The sequence below is a fragment of the Ruditapes philippinarum genome, unplaced genomic scaffold, assembly GCF_026571515.1.
Source record: "Ruditapes philippinarum isolate M1 unplaced genomic scaffold, ASM2657151v2 ctg3512_1_1_1_1, whole genome shotgun sequence".
Lineage (NCBI taxonomy): Eukaryota > Metazoa > Mollusca > Bivalvia > Venerida > Veneridae > Ruditapes > Ruditapes philippinarum.
Genome location: NW_026852143.1, coordinates 14073 through 37346, shown reverse-complemented (window position 1 = coordinate 37346; position 23274 = coordinate 14073). Strand labels below are relative to the sequence as shown.

Sequence of the window (23274 nt, the reverse complement as noted above, 5' to 3'; positions counted from 1 at the left end):
AAAAAAACAGTATTCAAAACTGTCTCTTCCCAGTTTATAGTGAAAGTAATTGGTATAGCAAAATTGCATAAAACATTGCAATTCATGAATATAGAATACACTCCTGGAAAAGTCCATCCGAATATTGCAACAAATGGGAACTCGCTCTGTTCGTGAAATAAATAGACTTCCTATCAAGTTAAAGCTACTTACATCAAAATATATACTACAAATTTATAAAACGTATTTAATAAAAATACAGTGAACCCAATGTGTCAGCTATGCAATAGAGAATCAGAAGATATCGAACACTTCTTATTTAACTGTGAAATCCTTGAACCCTAGCGTAAATTATTACTGTGTGAAGAGTACACAATATTAACTGGAGAAAACTTTAATGACCTTTCTTCAAATTGGAATTATTCTACACTGCACAAATATCCAAAAAATCTACGTAAACTTGAATATCATTGCCGACGTCTTAACTACCTTTTCATTCAGCAAGATACAAGTCGTTACTGTTGCTCAAGCCTAAGAGGACAATGAGCAGTGGCGAGGTAATCAACACGGTGGTGCAACATACATGAGTATATTATTACAGTATCAGTGTACATAGATTGTAGATTCTATATGATATATCTACTGTGTTGGAGTGACTGTGAATATAACTGCAGCTGTACATAGGTAGGGATTATTAGTTACACAGAGATTCGCCTATATAGGCGGTGAAGATTAACAACAACAACAACAACAAGAAAAGGTAAAATTATTGTGGCTAATTTTGTACACTTTGCGCGTTCTGTTGTCGATAGCGACAACAATATATGTGACATCGCGACAACACGCCGCGTGACAACGCGCCGTTTGGCATGCATCGTTAGCGACAGGACGACAAGACAAAAGTCCGACAACAAAAGTGCTCCAAATAAGCCACCATACATCAATCTATTTTTCCATATATTCTAGGATATAGGAGCGTAATAAATTATGTCCTGTATGATTTGCTTATCATGAGTAACCTTATCATAAGAAGGAAAGGATGTATTATTCATACAATAATTCCCACAATCGAGATGTATTCACTGATATAATCAAAACAAACAAAATATAAACATTTTATTCGATATTTATCTTGCTTAATTGTCTCGCGTACATAAATGTATTATAAACTGAGAGCAGACGCTTTTTTGTTGATTACAGTGTATTCGTTACAGAGATAGTAAATATATGTGTGTAATAACGTAAATTGAAATAGATAATGGGAAATCTAACGTTCCAGGAAAATCAACGATATTTTTAGAAAAACAGGAAAACCCTCGAAATTTTGGAAATTGCATCGATGAAAAAAAGAACATTTCTGCAGTAAAATGAAGGACTGGTGGAGATCGACAGACCAAGAAATCTGACTCAAATCAGTGTAAGAACATTTATTATAATGAATACATCCTTCATCAATTTAGTAATTAATGATAAACTGTAAAAGATTACTTTCATAATTAATGTGTATAGCTTTTCTTTCTTTTGATAATTGAAACCGGTCATGCAGTAAACACATTTTTAAAGGCTACTTAATGTTTACAAATATATGCACATGTACATACAATGTTTTGTAATCCAATATTATTTATAACCATTTGTCTTTATTTTTTCAGATTTGGCTTACAGCCAAACAGGCAAAACATATCGTCGACTCCCATTTCCGATTTTAAACAGTGTAATGCAGCCGTTGCATATGAAAGGAATCTAAGTTATTTAATATTTGTCTTCATTTAAACATGTTTTTAAAACCTTATAAATGTATGAGCGGGAAAACTATCAGACAGTTTGCTTGTGTTCTTTATACCATTATAAGGGTTCACTTAAAAAATAACTCTGCATTGGAATATTGAAGGTTACATTCTAGGTTGAGATAGTCAGTGTTAAAATGAACGCCGAGGAAAAGGAAGTGCTACAGAGGTTACATTTGACAGTCGTTGAAGATTTAGACGTAAAAGAGATTTTGCCTCATCTGTTTCAAAACAAAATGATAACATTTGAAGAATATGAAGAGTTTGAACAGCTGAATGAAGCACGTGCCACTAAGTGTAGAAAACTGTTACGGACCATAATGCGACCAGGAAGTAACTGTACATTCGATGGTTTCTTGCAAGCCTTAAGATACAATGATGTATACTCATTTCTAGCTGATCAACTAGAACAAACATTTGCTGAAACAAGAAACAAATCTGTTTATAGACAGGAATCTAAGAATGAAGTTATATATGAACCTGTAAGAAAAATCAACGTATTTACAAAAAGAAGAAGAGCCATTTCCGCACTTTCACATAAACTAAAACGACTTTCTCACGACGGCGACATTGGCAAATTTCAGAAATTGGTAACAGCGATAGATACGAAGTTTAAGGAAAACAAACTGAACATGTTTAAAAATGTAACCGACAGAATGCAACTTGCGGATATGAGATTCGCCTCTTTAGAAGCTGGAATAAGTGCAAAGAGAGTACAATACGATAAAACCGTGAGCGGGGGTGACATGTTCAGACACATGGAGTCTGTCATACCATTCACAAGTAACCCAAGAGTCAGCAGCATGTCATATTTGGCCAGGTTTGTTTGTTTCTGATTTTCGTCAGATTAACACAGGAGTTATATTTATTACTTACTTCATGCACATTCTTTCTATAACCCCAAAATACTTAAGCCATTTCGCAACACTTTCTTAATGTATCATTACGGACATACATATATTTATTTGAAAATTTTAACACATATTTATTCAATTGACACATTAACCATATTTTTCATTCAGAATTATGTATTATTATCAATTAAAGGTATGGTTCAGCAATTGCCATGAAGGATTCAGTAGATGACGGACTGGCATATGTTCAATTTGCGAAAGAGCATGCGGAACATGTTTCGCCTTGCAAAGAATCGGGAATGGTTTACTACATTGAAGTTAACTTATTATCTCAAAAATACGAAGCGGATCCTTCAGATCACCTAAAAACAAATATATTAAAAACTTCAGAACAAGGTATAGCCCAATTTATTGATGAAAATGAAGAAGTTAAAAATGATTATCAGAGGATGTTACTGATCAAGATGATATTTTGTTACCTAGGAGTCGGCCTTTTTTGCAAGAAAATAGAAAAATCAAAAACTTCAAAGGCTGATATCGAAGAAGCTAAAAAGATTATAGATTTTGTTGAAACATCAAACATATGGCGAGGAATGGAGAAAAGACGAAAAATGTTATTTTACGTTGCTAAGTCTGAATTTTACAAACAACAAGGCAATTTAGATTTAGCTATGGTTCATGCCAAAGAGGCCCGAAAACTTGGTCACGAAAACCATTGGTCGGCAGAAGTCGTCAACATAACACAAATGGTAGATGAATTGGAAAGAGTAGGTCGTTCTGCATGTACAAATTCAGACATATCTGAAGATGACATTCTTGCTGAACTGTTTGGAGATATGCCTGACCTTGAAGAAGAATCGGCATTAGACAATTATGAAATATGTAGTAAATCAGCTGGTGATGACAACACACCTTTAGAAACTACGACTAAAGAAATGAACAAGGTAGAGCCACATATGTTTGATTTGAAAGAAGTAATGATACATCAGGATGTATCTCAAACTTGCAAGTGTAAAGACGATTCGAATCATAAAATGAATCATAAAGTCATATCTTTACAAGAAGTACAAGAAACGGATGATAAACAAATGGTGAACTTTTCTCATCGTAACAGTATTATCTCAGAACAGCAATCTCTTGATGATCATTATCTAATGGAATTAAAAGATGTCAATTCTGAAGCATCGGCAGAACCCAGTCATAACTTAATGTTACTTAAGGAAGGTTTGGACATGAACGGAAGCACAGAGAGTCTTAAGATGTCTATTTTAACTACAAAAGAGAAAATTGATAATTGATAATAGTGCAATACAACATACTTGCTCAAGACAGCATGATTGATTGACATTTGGCATTGTAAAGTTTCATGTGATAAATAGATGTTTGATTGTGTAGGATCTAAACCAAAATTTGTAATATTTTATGAATGGTATAGACGCAAGAAAAAAATATAACAGCTTTATTCACGAACGAGAAACGATTATCTTACACGTTATTAAAGTTCCTGCTTTCATAATGTTTTTTGGCACTAAATTCCATTCTGTCACAAAAAATAAATTATATTTTTTTAAAATGATTTGATAAGATTAAAGATTACAATGTTTTGTTATATTTCGATATAATGAGTGCAAATATCTAAATACTTACATGTAGTTACTTAGGACGAATGTTATTCCTCTGTATCTATGTATTGTTCAACTATAGTGTTTTTTTCCCTTACATTTACACAAATTTTTAGACAGAATTCATGCTAAGCTTTCTCCTCAGATATTGTTTGCAGTTCCTGTTAAAGTCATCATTAAACAAACTCATGCACAAACGTAGCTGTAACGATATTTTGTGAAATAAACTATGTATGACTGTCATAGCATGCCTTGCAACAAGAAACAAGCTATCACCTTCTTTGCCCGCATCAATGATGACCATAAATGTTTTCTACTTGACAAACATTTTGGGTTGTTTATAACAATATTTTTGTATATTATTCAATTCATTAATTTTATTACCTGAAAGTCAGAACAAATGTTAACCATCTTTTGTCGCAAGTTACTATAAATGTTTCCGACGTACACAAACTACAAAACCACCACCACTATCAAAATCATCATCATTATCTTCATTATCATCACCACCATTATCATCATCATTATCATCATCATCATCGTCGTCATCATCATCATCATCACCATCATCATCATCATCATCATCATCATAATAAACACAACATGTGTTTCAACTGTTACTCGAACTCGCATAGCCGAGGTCTTTAAACACATTACTTATCATGCGAAGATATTTAAAGCAGCACGCCTCCAGATTTATGTTAATTTTCAAGAAATTTTTAAAAATGTATTTAAAAGTAAAATATTGTGAAGTGAACAAAGAAAGTAATTTACACATTGCAAACAGCATTTTAAATCCACGTAAATTACACATATGGTCAACATATGTAAAAAAAACAGCCCCTACTGCGTTAGTAACGCAGTAGAAATATGTTGATAGAATACTGCAAAATCAGTCTTAAACCGCTCTTAACATGTAAAATATAACTTGTATCTTGAATGTTTTACCTTGCTCAAGATTTTAGTACATTTTTCTCATTTTTGATTATCTTGAACTTTTTTTTACTCATCTGGAGGCGTGCAGCTTTAAATGTAAATGTAAAATTATATTGAACATGTTGTTTATAAATATCATTATTTCATATGTCATTTTTAATTCTTCCTGTAATTTGACACTGGAAAGCTATTTAATCAATAATTGTTGGCAGAGAACATGTGATTTTACGCTGCTGTTATATATTTACTAGCTTATCTCACGTTATATCATTAAATGTCACTGGTTTTGCACACACAACCCCCCAAACAACTTTTTTCAATGTCGGGGTTAACTATACAATTTGAAGGTAAGTTTAAAAAATCAATCATAAGGAAGTTAACAAATGAAATATCCGAATAATAGATACTTGAAAATTAATTATTAGCATTTTTGTTCAGGGCATTTAGATTATATGTTTACAAAAATGTATTAATTGTAAATCATTTTCTTAAAAAACCTGTCTCAGACTAACACACAATGGAAAATTGCGAAAATAACCAAGGGAATAGTGAAAGGCTAGATAAGGATTTCTCATCAGATGCTAAACATTTAGACGACACTAAAACGGAACAAACCAAAGAAGAAAGTGAATCTTCTGTGAACAAGGAAGCAAAATGTGATAAAATATATACTTCTGTTGGAAAGATAGACATGAATGTCACGTGTCGTAGAAAAATAACCATACTGGCACATCAACTGAAACGATTATCACACGAAGGCAGCATGGACAAATTCAATGCAATTGTCACCCGAATTAATGATAGATATAAGGCGAAAAAACCCAAACTTGGCATGTGTGTTCCGAGCTACATGGGGGTTAATGATATAAGGTTTACAGTTCTTGATGCACAGATAGAAGCTAGAAGACTGAAGTATGATACAAATTTGACTGACAGTGACATGTTCGGTGAAATGGAAAAAATTATCAAATTCACGTCAAATCCAACCAGTAGCAGCATGACATATCTTGCAAGGTTTGTAATTCAGTGCCTGATGATTACATGTATTGATATTAAGTTTTCGTTGACACGTAAAAGAACATTGTTAGGATTTATGAAAATCAAAACACATATACACGTAAAATTGTAATTGAGAAAAAAAAACAAAAAAATATTAGCATTACCATTTAATATCCATAAATATTAATAGTTAAAGGAATACACTTTATCACATAAATTTTCTTGTTTTCGATTTGATATAATCGGTACGTTTTTTTTATATTATTTTTGATAAACGCCATGTCGTAATTTTAAGCCAATGCATTTTACAGCAGATTAAACATAAAATCATTTTTCTTCCATTGTAATGTAGGCGTGGATCTGCACTATCTATGAAAACGACTCTCGACAATGGCTTAGCTTACTTGCAATTCGCAAAACAACACAGCATACAAATATCCCCTTGTAAGGACACAGGTATGGTATTTTACATCAACGCCAATCTGCTGTCTCAGAAATTTGAACTAAATCCCTCTGCAGAAATGAAAAAGGAACTTCTGGAAACCATTGAACACGCTATGGCACATTTCGAAAAAGAAATAGATGATGTAAGAAGTGACTATTCTAGAATGCTTATGCTCAAAAAGGCGTATTGTTATCTAGGCTTGAATCTGTTTGGAAAAAAGATCCAAGAAATTTCTGTTTCTGAGGACGACAGAAAATCTGCAAAGAACTGTTTGGATTTCATTGAAAAGCCAGATATTTGGAAAAGAATGGAAAGTAGACGAAAAATGTTATATCACATTGCAAAAGCAGAATACTATAGACAAGGACAATTATTTGAATCGTCTTTAATGCATGGAAAGATAGCTTTTATGTTTGCTCAGGAAAACAGTTGGACGGCAGAACTTCCAAACATTATTGATTTGATAAATGATGTTGAATCTGCTTCCCCAAAAGCTGCCGGTGATGACGACACAGATGACGAATTAATAGAACAATTGCTCAGCACGGGAATTTAGTTCTAGAAATGCGCATACAACAAACCTGGAAAGTCCAAACCTGAAATCCACTGATTAGCACACGCATCATAACCCGTTACAATAAAAAGTATTCATGGTGAAAACTTTTCATACATACTTTTCATGGAATGTTATTGGTGTAAACATGTGTTGTTTTTTTCAGAAGGGTTGATAGAAACGTGTTTAGATTTGGAACATAAATGCACATATATACAGTATTCTTCCATGAACACGTGATTTGTTGACCTATTATCAATTAACTTACTACTAGTATATTATTCGGAACAGAACATGCTTGTAGTTCTTATTTGTTTTTAAAGTGATTAACTCACTCTTTTTGCGAAGATTTTCTCCACGCGTGCAATCAAGCATTTCGTAAAAAAATTTTTCATTCAATTTCCTTTACATATAACATAACAAGTGAAACAAATATGAGTATTATTAGCGGAATTGCATTTCAACTTATGGATCAATTTACAAGTTTCAAATGCAAATGTCACATATGTTGATGTATTGCTTACATAATCTTATTACATCATGCTCATCGTTGTTATATTTTTTTCTATTTTATAAAAACATGAATATCTAAATAAAGTAAAAGATTGTCTATATTATATGTATTTTGTTTTATCTTATTTGTCGGCTTTGAAAATATAAAAGAGTGTATAAACCTTATGTTGAAACCATTATTTCTTAGTATAAAATATCATATTAGTTATATAAAAATGCCTTGTCGCATTAAATTTATAATCAAACAAATGAATACCATTTCATGTAATAAAATGTGTATAAATTCATCAATGGATCGTTTAAATCCTGCCATCAACATTATTTTCTGTATTACGTAAGCGATATGGTGACAACATCTATCATATTAATGCCATTACAATTTCTGAAGGAAGTAGGTGCACTGTTAGAATAATGCACGGTTCGGGATATGATAGGTCTGGGTGATTAATTTAAAAGCATTTGTACGATAAACACTGCATTATTATACCGTTATCACTCGGTCAGTTGCTATGAAAAATATACCGCATATGCGTGCGCAATCTGGATAAGGTAAAAAATAATCGCCTTACATAGAAATGTAGTAGAAATTCATAGACAATTCTGAGTTAGTTGACGGTAAAAAGTTTAAAAAAATATATTATACAGCAAAACAGAAAACGATGCCTTTATAGCTTTGTTTCCAAGATGACCACAAAAAGAAGATATGGAAAAATGATTTTAAGAATTCCCTTTGCGAACATGTCGGACTTAAAAATCGTTGAAAAAATGTGGAAATATATTAATAATTCAGACAAAAGAAAGTTTCCTCATTCTTTTTGAAATTGTTCATATAAAAAAACTAAAGAGATCTATGTAACATATGAAATCAAAATTAATTTTCATTCTGTAAAGAAAAGGTCAAAACATATGATAATGCATGTTCATGAACATGTTGTATAGTATTTAGTTTGCCTGTTTTTATCCTCTTTACGATGTGACTGTGACCCCAAACAGTCACATACATATGTTTAAGAAATTTTTCAAAATCTTGAGAAAATAAGAATATTTTCCTAATGGGTAGCGAAATAACACACATTTTTATCAGGCAAATTGTCCCACGTACAATATTTGTCACTTAAAAAATTCAATACAATTATTATTATTCTTGATTGCCGTTTTGTACAACGCAAAATGTATATGCGCGAAATGCTTATAAATCGTTCTGTAAAAAAGGTATATTATGCATGAAAAAATAGTATAAAAAATAGTTTCTGTTTTCATTCTAACATGCTAACAAAAAAAAAAAAGAAACAAAAAAAAAAAAGAAAAATGATAAAAAATGATTATCAGTTTGAGCGTAAAGGTATTTTTCTTGATGTCATTTGGTATGTAACCATTCTTTTTTATGACTGTGCATATTGCATATATCGTTTAATAATGTACCTGAGTGCCTTGTCTGTCTGACAGGGAATAGTATGAAACGTGTTAGAATATACTACATGTATAAATATACTACATGTATAAATATACTACATGTATAAACAACTTAAAATAATGTTTTTCGATGCAAATGGCTTTTACTCTTTGTTTCAATGACAATAGGATTGCTTGGAGTTTAAGTGAAGGAACCATATTTTATGAAGAATTTTTTATCTGTCCTATGAGATCTGCAAGTACCGTGAGATCAGCAAGTTCCGTTTCCGGTTTCAAATTGACTTGCCGATTTCACCAAGGGATCACTTTTTTGAGATGTTTATACTTCACAACAACAGGTGTCAAGTGCTGTGTGACAGTTGTAAAAAGTTGCCCCGTACTTCAGTGTTGTTATATATTTCTGGTCCTTCGGGATCATTGATTCCAGCACTTTTAAGGGTTAAAAATTGAGTACCGTTCAAGCCGGCGCTAGCGTGTGTGAGGGATTATGCATCTTTTCATACCCCTCATGATCGACATACGCAAGTCATGAGATCTGCAAGTTGATGACACAAATTGTTTTCTTTATTAATAATCAGTCATTTGATTTTAAAAATTAATATCGGTGATCATATTATTACATGTTTATCGTTTTCATAGTCAGAAAACAAATGGACGGGGTACATGCTTGACTTTTTCTTATTTAAATGGCAAATAGATCATCGACATCAGTGAACAGGACAGCCCTGTCATAAAGTTGATAAATTAACTTGTATTATTAACTTCATATTTTAACATAATCAAATTTATGCACTAGTCACTTCATTTATGCAAACTTAACTCGTTGCGCGATATTTTACGACTCTCCGTATTAATTATCGGTATTAATATTTTTATTTTATATGATGTTCGTTCATAGTATAAACCTTTTATTCTTCTCGGGGGTCATGTAAACATACCTTCATTCAGTATTCTAACTCATTCATAATTCATATGAGAAACAACCAGTTAAACTTGTCTTTCTTACAGACACGTGTGAATCATTCCATTGTATACATGTCAATATTAAAGATCGGAAATCATATCTATAAAATTGAACAGTACCGAAAAAAAAACCCGGACATGCAAGACGCATTCGTAAAGTGTGAAGAAGACAGTTTTTGTGTTGTTCGTGCAACAGTATGGTACATGTTCTAAAGCATTCATACGGTGATATCCAAATCTACCAGTGTTCAGTTAGCATTTTTGATCATTAATTGTATTTTATTGGCCTTGTATTTGAATGTATGTGCAGATGACTGTGTATAGAAGTTCCTAATTTAATTTTCTTTAAACACTGGTTTAATAAATTCGACAAAAATCAAACATATTTTTGTAACCAATATCTTTGCCGCGTTGTTCAAAATATCCTTCTTAAAGAATATAACGGATGATTGTTTTTAAACACTTGTAAAATAAATCAGACGAAAACCAAACATATTTTGAAACCAATTTCTTTGTCGCATTGTTTAAAATATCCTTCTTAAAGGATATGAACAGATAATTGTGTTTTTGGTTTAAATGCCAGTTTATATTTTTAGGATTATCATTCATATACGGATTTGCTATTGGTTGGCCAACAGATGCTCCTTACATCTATAATTATAAAACATTTCTGCCAGTTCGCATATTGTCGTACTTAGTACACTTGAAAAAGGGTGTTGCCTTTGGAAAATCAAAATGCACCTAAAACTTAACTTACAGTAGTTTCATTTTGTTTCTGTTTAATTTAGTTTCTTTTTCATTTTGTTTCTTTGTTATAATTTTGATATCAATATTATAATAAGCACGTGGTTAGAAATTTGTTTAACTATACACTAGACATAATTATCGTTGTGTTTATTTTAAACTATAAACAAAGCGGTTAGTATCTAATACACTGTGATAAAATGTTAAAATATTAAGTTACAAGGATTGATATCTGCGTTAGGTGGTTTATCGTAATAACGGTTTTAAAAAATCGGTTAGTTTTACTTCCTGATTTATGTAGGGATTTTGTTAACAATTGTATGAAATGAAAACCTCTGTCAAAAAAGTTTTTTTTATATATGATTTTATTGTAGTTGTACAATATTTATAGATTCACCACAAGAAGGAAGTTTATTATTTTTGATTTCTGCGTATTGTATCGTAGATAACAAGTGGACTTTATTGTTAAACGTGACCTAAATATAAATGTGTATAATTCACCAGGTTTGTATATTTGTTTTGAAGCAACCTTGTCTTTTAAAACTTGTTTGTGTCGTTTCGATTTCGAACATTGACTGTTTTAATATCTCAATTTGTTGAATTAGGAATTCTTAAATGCAAATACTAAAGCAAATAATTCAGTTAAAACGAACTGTTGTTTTCTGAGAAATTAAATAAACAGATGAAATCAACTCAGAAATTACACACAATTTTAAAGGACTCATTACCATTTTCATATTTATCTTTCCATTATTATAAAAAGTTATTGTGCGTAATTGCTTGTTTTACACCGTGAACCTTTAGTGGATAAACAATTATTTTGAGTCATCGTTAGTAGGAGAATCGATATGCGCTTATGTTGAATAACAGCTTTCTCATAGTAAGTTTACTTAGTAAATACATATAGTTATAAAATTGTTTTTACTTTACTGTTTGAAAGGCCAAATCTCACAAACTGAACTACCTAGTGATCTATATCTATCTTGAAGTATTTGAATATAAGGATCTTGAATATTTGGTCTGCCTCTGACCCTTTCCTGATAATAATTGGAAACCAGTGGCGGTAACGCGTAGAATAAGTAATCTAAGAATCGCTACCCGCGTGGGTTCAATCCTTGTCAAGGACAAGCAAGAACCTTTACACTCGTTGCTTAGTACTGGTTGTTTCCAGGAATGGATTCGAGAGTGTGTCTATAAGCTAAAAGTTCTTAATCAAACTAAAATAAATCACGTATTAACCAAATGTTAGGATGGGGTAACAATATTTGTTGCATGAAATAAATATGATATCTATTGATATAATGACATTTGAGTAATTGATGATTACGAACCTTACAGAAATTTTAAATCTAGAATATTAACCCTGCTTCTGACATTTTTCTGATAACTTTTGGAAACCGGTGGGGCCGCTTAGTATGTGTAAGCAACGTGTATTGGGCTCGAATTCCGGTCCGGTCATTTCAGGATCACTTTTTTCAGAAAATTAATCATGTTATGAAAAGACAAACCCGTAATGACTTATACAAATAACGAATCAACAATGTTTAATTGCAAATAAGAAACTCTGGCTAGGAAATTTTTTACAGGTGTCAAGTTCAAGCTGTAACGAGTATCTGGATGGTTAAATTTGTTCAACTGGTTTATATATCTGTTATGATGCTTGTGGTTTAAGTCTTTATAAATTTTCTTTATATGTAAATCTGTTTTAGTTGTTTGAACAGAAAAGTCTTTTTTTACACGCATGCATTTATTATTTGATATGAACAAAATTGTTAAAATCAATGATCGTTTCCCTTCAATTGATCCAAACTGAAATAAAGGACGTAAAATTATCTACTCAAACGTTTTTCATACACAGAAATAGTTCGTTTAAAAACAAAAAGGCATATCATGGTTATTGTAATATTTTTAAAAATGCAAGGGGGTTAGTGTGCACTGAAAAAAAGACGGTTAAATTGTCAAATTTGAAAAATTAATACTTTTAACCATATATAAAAGTATAAAATCAACGAAAAGCCGACTCCTTTTCGCACTCATAAAGATCTGTAATCCTTGATTAATATGTCAGCCTGTTTACTGTCATGTTCTACTTTTATATATATACAGTTGATACTTTATGTACATTTCTATTCCCTGTATAGATCATGTGAATACCGACTTCAAACCTGCAATTTGCATGTAATTTTGTTGTGATAAATGCTTCCGAATGATCACTTTGTTTCAAGAGTTTTATACTGCACATCAGCAGGTGTCAAGTGCTGTGTGGCAACTGTAAAAAGTTGCCGCGTACTTCACTTCAGTGTTGTTATATTTTTCTGGTCCTTTGTGATCAATGATGCCAGCACTTTTAAGTGTTGATAATTGATTACCGCTCAAGCCGGGCTAGGGGGCGTAAGGGATTTGCATTTATTCATTATCCCTCATGTACAGACTTAATCAAACCGAGTCTGCAATTTTCATGTAATTTTGTTGTGATTAATGCTTCCGAGGGATCACTTTGTTTCCAGATTTTCAAATAATGTTAATAGTTTGTAATTATATTAGATCATGTTTTTGTTGCCCACATATAATTTGAACTCTTGCGATTTGCAGATTAAATAAATATATTCATAATGGGTGCTAAACAATCGTCAAATAAAGGGAACATAGAAGACGCTCTTAAATTTTTCGAAGATGAAGTAAAGAAGTGGGATGATAACATTAAAAATCTCAAAGAAAGTTGGGAGAAAAAAGACAGAAGTTGGGTACCAGAATATCTCGAACAACAAATGGATGAAACAGAGACAAGATGGACAAATATTCGGACATTGATAGTACGTAGTTATCTACATTCGTTTTTCATATGAAGCAGCAATTAATTATTTCAAATATTAACATGACATCTATTCAAACACTGAAAAATACACAAAAACTATCAAAGTAAAACATGCTTCTTGTCTTATTTTGTAAGCGCCGCTTTGCATATTTTTATGTCTTTAACTGTTTATAGTTATCAATGAATACAAAACATATTTCAGAAATACATTGTACTTTTATTGTTTGTATAGAAATGTGGATAATGCAGTAATGTCGAACATTTCTAATTATTAATTCAGCAGTTAACATACAAACGCGGCAAATATCATGATAACCCAACAAACTTACCATCATGCTGTAAGGAAACAACTCGTCAAATACAAGCTCAACTAACACAAATGAAAAAAAATAATGATACTCTGGTCAATAATCTACAAGTTGCTGAGGAGAAAATCAATGAACAAAGGAGAACAATCGAAACACTTCAAAAGAAAATATCAACAAAGTATGAAATTCGGTATACATGTACTGCATTATCAATTTCAAAATATTCTTTCCTCGTCGATTATTTGTATTTCTCTAGCTTTTTTAAACATTTGAATATGACTAAGACCATATGCTTTTCGAAAAAATGAATGATGATCCAAACCGTCAAGATAATGTTGCTTCTACAGTAACTTCAAATATTTAAAGAAAATTACATTTATACTTAGTTCAATATACGTTGTCAAACTTTCATTAGTTATTATTTTTGTTGCTATAGTGATGTTGATAACGGTACAAAAGACGAAGACACACCGTCTTCAAATCATAACACTAAAGTATTGCAGGTATGTAATGGCGAACTGTATTTGTCTGAGGTCTAATGTTAGTTTTTTACTTGTGGTCCACCGTGACCATTGCTTTAAATACTTAATTGTATTAGAAATTAAATACTGTTTATGCATGTTTTAAAGGGCATAAGAGATAATGCGCCTTTCATTATTTTCATTTTTAATTATCATATTTTACTGTTATTTTTATTGCTCTCGAGGGATCTCCCCTTATCAGAATTTTAGTCATCCGATCCCTTCCTAGATCTTATACCGATTTTAAAGTTAATAATTACCATTGAGGCTTGTCTCTGCTTCATGCAACACTCGAAGGAAATTATAAGTGAAAATCACACGGCAACTAGAAGCTGCAAACTCCATCACATGTTAAGAAAGAGGAAAACGGAATTCTAAGGAATGCCCAAAACGACTGTATTTAAAATGTTACAGTTTTGCTTTGATTGGTAAACTTGATAAATCTTAAGCTTATATGAAAATCGCATATTCTTAAAACATCTGATCAATTTTGAAGTATGCATCAGTAGATACCCATGTATTGAAATTGTTCAAAGAAAATATTATAAATGAATATTTTGAGACTAATTATTCACATTTGCGTTGTTTTTCAGCAAAGCGCCAAACATTTTGAGGAAAAATCTTCCAAAGTTGCAGACAATGAGAATTCAACACATATACCAAGTAAGACCGACGAACAACAGAAAGCAGGGTCTCAAAAATTGGATGAAAAGACCACGCCACTTTTACTGAAAATGAATGACCAAGAAACACATGTCAAAGACTTAGAAAACGAAAACAAAGAAACATCTGAAAAGTACAGTAATAATAATAAGATTAACTAAAAGATGATATGTCTGTTATTGTTTTGATGACATTTTGGCATTTGATTTGAGTATTACAGTACATTCCATAATCGATTACGAATTTCCGAAATTTCATTTCAACATAACCTTTCAAAATTGATTTATGACATTGCTACAAGAATTTGGACTTCATTACTTCAAACCTTTAAAATGTTATTAAACAACCTTTTACTATGTTTTTACAGATGTAAATATTTAAAAAAGGAAGTTGAAAAACACAGTGAAATCGGAGAAAAGCAGGTACACTTAAAATACATAATTATATTTTATTTATGATATGTAACTTATTTAAAACACCTTGTAATAACATCAGAATTCAGCATAAACAAAAGTAAATTAATTTTTAAAACTCACGTGAATGGGTATACTAAAATTTGTTAGGATTTGTTCATTAACGTCAAGGTATTCCCTGCTATTGTCCCATGCTACAACAATAAAGACATTATGAAAAACTTAGTTTTTAATGACTTTAAATTGCTTAGCACTTCAAAAAATATTGATGTCAAGTAAGTGAATTTATAGAAAAATACAATATCCTAACAACCAAAATCATCAAAATTAAAAAATGCTAAAAGTTATTTTTGATATCAAATACAAGAAATAAAAACTAAAGAAAATGAAGATTTATTTTCTATTTAAAACAGGAGAACAATGATAAACAAAACGAGATTGAACAAACAGACGAAGAATTGAAGAATCTTCGGAAACAATATAAAGACATGGACAGTGAGCTAAATGAAAAGAAAAAACGGTACATTGTTTTATGCTTGGCATCTAATACTTAAAACTGTTACAAAGTAAAACTTGGATTAGTATTTATCCTGTTCAAAATGTAAGACTTATAATAGACATGTACGTATTAATGCCTGGACAAATTTCACAATGCCCTGATGTTTGATTTAGATCAAATCTTCGTCATGATTTATTCAATAATGCCTTTTTTGTGACATATTTATAGCAATGTATCAAACAATTATTTCGAATATGTCATTGATGCATGATCCAATTGTTATTGAAACCTATACTATACAATGTCTTCTACATCTACTTTCTACTTTATACAGATGTGAAGAGTTAGAAATCGCAGTCGCACAATATAAAGACATGGAAGTCAAGAAGGTAGTATCAACATTCATTACCGAAATATAATTGGTTTGGATCAGCTGGTCTACGAAATAAATTTTTGTCATTCTTTCACCACACTTTCTTATTAAAGCACATTTGAATGTTTAGAATAAAACATACTTAAATATTAGAAGATACATTCACTGTTAGAATGAGAAACATTTTGGTATTTTTTCAAACATTCCTGTGTGAGTTTTGTATAATTATATAATTATAAAAGAAGAAGTTCGATTCTTTGTGTGGATCTCATATATATAAAAATAGGTTTTTGGAAATGCAGAATACAAATAATTAATAATTAATTTTGCATACGTTTATTTCTGTATACAAAATTAACGTGATTTATATTATGCATTTCCAAAAGCCTATGATGAATTATATAATAAATTCCTAACAGTCCTAAATATATCCTGTTTACAACAAAATAAACTAAATATTTACGAATGTGACAAAGAAATTTTAAACATACTAAGAACAAACATGTTGATGGTAAGTTTGTTAATACAATTATTTATAACATTTAATAAGACATAATGATAATAACAACAACAGGCAAGTTAGAACACTTATCAAATGATTGTCTCGTTAACAAGAAAGCAAAGAAAGGGAAAACGAAGAAAGAGCATTCTGAATTTGTGGAGAATCTTCAAAGACAAATCAAACAAATGGAAGAAAGTTTCAAAAGAGAAAAGCTTAAAGTCATGGAAGAATGCCAACTGCTGCAAGCAAAATATGAATCACTGGAATATGAATTCAAGGAGCAGAAGAAAGAAAAGGATTCGCTTTTGTTACGGTAAATTGCTAATTAATTATTTTCGAAAATAACCACACTTTTGACCAGTAAATTAAGATACCTTTCAATCGTAATTCTAATGTCCGCACCGTGCAAAAACAAGGCAATTAATCACAAAAATATTTTTGCAATTATTATTAAATCATTGAATTTTTTGTTTGAATTAATTTTTTTTAATTTGGCAGACTAAGTAAAATTGCGGGAGAAAGACTTACAAAAGACAATTCGGCAATAACTGATCTGAGCGATCCGAACAGACCGACGAAACTCGGTGAAGTATACAGTGAATTGTACGACAACCAATGGACAGATGCATTTGAAGCACTAAAGAACGCAGGTCATGAGGAACAATTTGCAATTGAGACTTTAGCCCTTACTTTACAGGTAATATTGCCGACAATTGTTTTTATAATATTCACCTGCCCATTAGTTTAAAGTGATAAGTTTTCCTTCAACTTTTAATGCCTACACACACATAATTTCAGACGCATGTCAAGGATTTTATGTTATCATAATACATGTAATACCAGACCTTTTTTGAGACGCAAATTTGATATTACAGAGTTATCATATAGATATCATATCCCGTTGAGGATGATAGAACGGGACAAGTGTTTCCAATGCCCGGAAAACGGCACCCTCTGACTTCTAAGTTGTGTAGCATATAATTCACGTGTGGCATACTAATGCAAATCGTTTAATGATCCATATATTGCAATTAAAAAGGGCACAGTCACGTGGGATTCGATAGTTTATTATACTGAAATACGATACAGCTAGTTTCCCACCGCATATCAATTTTGGTCAATTTTGTATCCAAGCAATGTTTCGCAATTAACATAATAACGCCTGCTATTTCAGTCTATTCCGTTAAAAATGAACATTTATAGAAGATTTAGAGTGACGTGTATATATGTGTTGGTATTGATAAAATTGATTGTTTTATTTTATAAAGCATGTGATGCAGTTTTGTAAAAGTAATGCGGAGCTTTTGCTGAAAAAGTCATCAGACGCTGTCAATCTAATGTTTGAAGGTGAAAAAAGTCCAGAAAATGAAAAGGTTTGTGAAGGAACCCTTTTCACGTTTATATATTTACAGTATTATGTTTATAGATATATGTAGATGATATGCAATTTTTCTTTAACCTCTGTGAACTAATGTGATATCGTTTTATACTCGATAATTCTTGCATTGTTAAGAGAAATATTAAGAAATGATTTTCTCATAACTTAGAAACGCTTTGAAAAGTAAGTACGATTTGCTTTTATAAGATAAAGGTATAAAATATCAATTAAGATTAAAGATAGTCATAAGATAATGCTTACTAAATAACTAAATACTTATGTTAATTCATATTCATTCCATCTTTATTTTCAGAAACTGCAATCTCATGCAACAATGCAACCTAACCAGGTCATTACTTTATTATCCATATAATACTTCATGGTGTAATTTGATGTACTGAAAAAAAATAAAATATTCTTATTTACGATGAAGTACCGTTGAAGAAATTAGAAAATATTTCATATAAAATACAATTCAAATTTATTCTTATATGGCATATTATATTTTGTTTCATCAAGACGAATTAGGAATCTTGAAAGAAAAAGGGAGATATATATGTACACAGTGTTTGCTTTACACAACATGAATAAGATTTTAAGTTTCGTTGGTTTATTGTATATAAAATCATTATTTAACGAAGTTTGATTTTTGTAAATGGTAAAATAAAATATGTTTCTCTAATGAATTTAAATCAATGTAAAATAGTTTTATTAAGATTTGATTCCTTATAAAGGGAAAGAAAGTAGCTCATGTTCTACGACAACAATCGATGGAAGAAATAAAATTCCAACAAGAGAGGTGGATGGCAAGATCAAAAGATAATCCGGGGAATATTCAGCCAAGTACTAGACATGTAAATAATTTATACTCTTCTTTGAACCGATGATATGAACTGTATATAACTGGTTAAACAGACAAAAATGGATAACGTATAATAAGTCCATTATTTATTTTACATTTTTAGAATGACGAATATACCTTATACATGTAATAATAGGGTATAGAGTAACGCTTAAGCCGGTGCAAAGACGGGCATGAGGGATTTTGCACTTTGCACTAGCTTCATGTGCAGACTTAATCAAACCGAGTCTGCAATTTTTATGCAATTTTGCTGTTTTCATCCCTCCAGATTTTAAAAAGTACATATATTTTATGTTTATATCTTCGGCAGTAACGGCTTAACGAATAACATTTTTATTTTGTTCTTCGAATTCATTCTTGAATCAAATGGTTTTAATGAAATAAAATGTGTGTAAAATTAAAACATAACATATCTACTTTGTGTGAAGTCAAAACATGTTTATTCTACTTTGTGTGAAGTCAAAACATATTTATTTCATATTTACAAAGAGACTGTGTAGCAATTCTATTATCAAATTTGAGCATAGTATATCTTTAAATGTAACTAAAATACAGTCTACAGTTTACACCATTGATTTGTCAATATAAATCATTATTCGATCCATTCTTATCAATTTGTGCATCGTTTTATATCCAAGTTCATACCTTGCACTTTTGCATTAGAAGTAACTATACTTTTATAAAATACAAAACGCTGTTGATGCCACGTTTTTAATTCAATGCGTTTTCCTTTGAAATCATTTATGGTGTTAAATAAAGAGGTAATTCTACAGTGCTTACGACATAAAACACTCTATCGGACTCAAACACAGTTGCAAACCCTATATATTGACTTAAGCCTCGTCCAATTTTTGCTTTTACAGCTTTGTATTTACCAAAGAAAATTCAGTATCTACCCAACAATGTATAATAAAAACATAATAGTTTACAAAATAAGCTTGATTGATTTTTACAATATTATCTCTCTGTAATAGATATTTATATCTAATAATATATTATGGATATTTTCATTATCTTTAATGCTGTGTTAAATCTATATATTTAAATACTATTTTGCATTTTCATATTGTGTACAATATAAGTTATATAAACATATATTTATGAATACATATCACAAAGAGATCATATGGCACCGTTTGAGCATCCGGGACAGGGTAATTTAACAAATATTCGTTTTTACACGGCCATATAGCCTATCAAACGGGATTGTAACGCATTTATAGCATGCAACTCTTTCTTTGATAAAAATAAAGATTAAATCACATACATTTGCAGCTGCAATGTATCTACATGTAGATAACATAAAGGTCACTATTGAATGATGGAAATTAACTTAACACAAATATAGTATCTTTATAACATGTATCCTAGGTCCAGATTGGAGATGAAGCAAAGGTTGATGTCAACAGTAAATTAAAACAGTTGATTAAGGAGATGGCTACATACATGGTACCTGTACTACAAAAGGTATATTAAGTTACTACGAGTAAATTGATATATCTTTATCAAGGTAATATAAAGCCAAAGAATTATAATATAAATGTACAGACACTTTTATTTGTATTATAGTATTAATTGTATTTGTACTCTACAAACATGTTCTCTATCACATCATGAATTTCGCTATTTTTGGTTTATACAAAATTTATTTTATATTTATATTTTGTTTTACTTTCTTTACATATTTATTTAGAATTTATTCCATTTCGGTTGTGCACGAAGCTATAAGCTTATAGGCTTTTAGGCATATTTTTGAATCCATTCTCGGAACCAACCAGTACTTAGCAATGAGTGTAAAGTTTCTTGCTTAAGGAAACAACAATTTGCCCCTGGCAGGGTTTGAATTCATTCGGTTACAGTGCACCACTTGGTCACTATTTTTTGTTGTTTTGTTATTCACAAATAGCAGTTAAGATGTACAATTATATATATTATAGGCTTATATGGAACTATACTGGTCAAAAGGTTACATTGAAGGTCTCAAACCTTTTATTTTGGAGTGTATATTCATTTCTTGGATGATGATAGTCCAGTCACCGCCAATGACACTGCATACTTGCGAACCCGGGTCAAGATTTGACAAAAACTTCTACAGAGAATATATGACTTCCGGTCATCTAGTCAGTTATATGGTATGGCCTGCACTATTATTGGATGAAGGTGGAGCTTTAGTTTGTAAAGGTGTTGCAGAAGGCACAAAAGTTCAAACGGAGAAGAAGTGATCGTATCCCTAGTGTACGTATTTAAGAAGCAAGATGCATGAAGAACCTACATAGATATACATTCGGAAAATGATGATTATTCTATAAAATATGTTATATGAGTTAAGTTAAATGACATGTCGTTTAGTGATTGTATTGTTTGTTTTGTTGTTATAAACCATTTCGTCATAGATTTCACAAAACTTGACTCCTGTGCCCTTTGACTTTATGGACCTACTGGTTATTGTTGCTGGGTCGTGTCGGGGTAGCGTTCATTAAACGCCGCCTTTCTTTGTTGATCTTGTTTATCATATTTGACTGAGAAGAAAGCCTAGAAATACAAACAGTAGAATAAGAAACCAGAAAACATGTATTTCTTTCATATGACATTTTATTTATGATCGACTGGAAAACAATTAATATTTTGATTAACGCACATTTGATTTGTATTACTTCATTGTTTGAACCATTTAAGGTGTTTTCTTCTTATAAGCTGTACACGACTCCTGCACAGCCACACAGCCATGTTTCCTTACACGAAGTCGTACTGATTAGTTCCAGAAAACGGAATCAATATTGATTCAAATGGAAAATCACTTATGAAACTATTAAACATAAAACATGTAACATGAAAAATAAAATGTTTCAAATAAACATATGCAGTTATTAGATTTTCATTTTTTTTACAAAAAACTTTTATTGTCCAATTGTTATCATTATATTTTCAACATAAATTTGAACTTTGTTACGAATTTTCGGACTAGGCATCTTTACCAGTCATGTTTAATTACAAGTGCTTTATCATTCCGATTTGCAAGGGGAGATTGTAGAATTTATCAGTCAATTTACAATCATTATCAAACTTTAAAAATGCAAAACAAAGAGAGTCATGCGTTTAAATTTTATACAAAATATATATTATATATTTTTATTAAAGTTGCTGAATAATTTAGTACCATATCTATAATTTTACAACCTCCCTTTGAAGAGTCACAAATTATTAAAAAGCTATCAAAGGCTCAGTTGCAGAGGTCATCAAACCTCTCCACATGGTCGAATTTGATTGCTGGCGGCATCCTTTTTTGCGTATCAAATTGTGTTAAATGAATCTCATTTACAGTCTAAAATCATTAGAACCAGCCTACAAACATTGTTATGCGCACGTTCCGATTCAAAATACGACTTTACCTAAACGAAAAATTAACATCGACTGTAGTAAATTGTTTATTGTTTTGTAAACAGCGAATTGGAAAACAAGTGACAGTCAACATTTATAATAGCTACAATACTGTGAAATTTAAAAAGGAGTATTGTTTTTAGGATGGAATATCTGGCCAACATTTCTTTACTCATTTCGTTGTAAAACAATCGGGTCATTAACAGTCCAGGTCATTGGCACAGCTCAGTTTTTTTAGATATGATCAGCAAGTGAAGGTCGCTTAGAGTGAACTATTTTTAGCCCTTCATAATCTCCAAAAAATATCAGATTTTAGGAATGAAATTCCTTACTGCTTATATTGTCTATATAGATGTTACATGTACTTGGTTAAAATGTTCAAATGTAAGTGTATCAATCTTATATACCATAAAAAGTACAAATATATTTACTTTCTGCACTAAGTTGCAATGTTTTTATTCATAATTGAAAACTGACCTTTTGCATGACTTCTTTAGCGACGACAGACTACAGAAGAAGTCAATTAAAAGGTCTGATTTCAATTTTTAATAAAAACAAACAATGTCATCGTTAATAGGGTTTTTAAGTGGAGCTAGATTACTGAAAAAACAAAGCATTTATAAGCTTCGGACCAAAAGCCTTTTCAACAATTCATGATTGCATTGTGTACATAATTACTGGTATTATCTTCATATTTACTGCGAATTTGTAAGTTGAACGAATGTTAACACTTATATTGATGTATTTTGATTTG

At 31.0% G+C, this 23274-nt stretch overlaps 3 protein-coding genes across 7 annotated transcripts; all 3 read left to right on the top strand.

The window, feature by feature from the left end:
* The first annotated feature begins 276 nt into the window (after nucleotides 1-276).
* Nucleotides 277-4065, top strand: LOC132750459 (uncharacterized). Its single transcript, XM_060740453.1, has 3 exons — nucleotides 277-1396; nucleotides 1632-2586; nucleotides 2814-4065. Exons 2-3 carry the CDS (start codon nucleotides 1904-1906, stop codon nucleotides 3916-3918), a joined length of 1788 nt encoding a protein of 595 aa, XP_060596436.1. The 5' UTR covers nucleotides 277-1396; nucleotides 1632-1903; the 3' UTR covers nucleotides 3919-4065.
* Nucleotides 4066-5495: 1430 nt separating this feature from the next.
* Nucleotides 5496-7762, top strand: LOC132750466 (uncharacterized). Its single transcript, XM_060740465.1, has 2 exons — nucleotides 5496-6192; nucleotides 6530-7762. The coding sequence occupies exons 1-2, from the start codon at nucleotides 5696-5698 to the stop codon at nucleotides 7176-7178; spliced, it is 1146 nt and encodes a 381-aa protein (XP_060596448.1). The 5' UTR covers nucleotides 5496-5695; the 3' UTR covers nucleotides 7179-7762.
* A 3074-nt stretch (nucleotides 7763-10836) lies between these two features.
* On the top strand, nucleotides 10837-22013 carry LOC132750426 (putative leucine-rich repeat-containing protein DDB_G0290503). 5 transcript variants are annotated; one of them, XM_060740427.1, is made up of 15 exons: nucleotides 10837-10982; nucleotides 13401-13621; nucleotides 13904-14121; nucleotides 14368-14434; nucleotides 15046-15248; nucleotides 15483-15537; nucleotides 15942-16048; nucleotides 16362-16416; nucleotides 17016-17215; nucleotides 17401-17599; nucleotides 18171-18275; nucleotides 18594-18629; nucleotides 19015-19134; nucleotides 20514-20609; nucleotides 21080-22013. In XM_060740427.1, the coding sequence occupies exons 2-15, from the start codon at nucleotides 13421-13423 to the stop codon at nucleotides 21362-21364; spliced, it is 1947 nt and encodes a 648-aa protein (XP_060596410.1). In that variant the 5' UTR covers nucleotides 10837-10982; nucleotides 13401-13420; the 3' UTR covers nucleotides 21365-22013. The 5 variants fall into 5 exon arrangements, with proteins under 5 accessions (XP_060596410.1, XP_060596417.1, XP_060596426.1 ...); XM_060740434.1 differs by having other exon boundaries at nucleotides 10953-11082; nucleotides 13907-14121; XM_060740443.1 differs by having other exon boundaries at nucleotides 10953-11082; nucleotides 13904-14109.
* The last annotated feature ends 1261 nt before the right edge of the window (nucleotides 22014-23274 follow it).

What these genes read in the sequence shown, in the direction of transcription:
- LOC132750426 (XM_060740427.1), top strand. Translation starts at nt 13,421, where the DNA reads ATGGGTGCTAAACAATCGTCAAATAAAGGGAACATAGAAGACGCTCTT. An exon ending in ATAACACTAAAGTATTGCAG is followed by an intron (nt 14,435 to 15,045) that starts GTATGTAATGGC and finishes GTTGTTTTTCAG; the next exon opens with CAAAGCGCCAAACATTTTGA. An exon ending in AAAGTCCAGAAAATGAAAAG is followed by an intron (nt 18,276 to 18,593) that starts GTTTGTGAAGGA and finishes CTTTATTTTCAG; the next exon opens with AAACTGCAATCTCATGCAAC.
- LOC132750459 (XM_060740453.1), top strand. Translation starts at nt 1,904, where the DNA reads ATGAACGCCGAGGAAAAGGAAGTGCTACAGAGGTTACATTTGACAGTC. An exon ending in AGCATGTCATATTTGGCCAG is followed by an intron (nt 2,587 to 2,813) that starts GTTTGTTTGTTT and finishes TATCAATTAAAG; the next exon opens with GTATGGTTCAGCAATTGCCA.
- LOC132750466 (XM_060740465.1), top strand. Translation starts at nt 5,696, where the DNA reads ATGGAAAATTGCGAAAATAACCAAGGGAATAGTGAAAGGCTAGATAAG. An exon ending in AGCATGACATATCTTGCAAG is followed by an intron (nt 6,193 to 6,529) that starts GTTTGTAATTCA and finishes ATTGTAATGTAG; the next exon opens with GCGTGGATCTGCACTATCTA.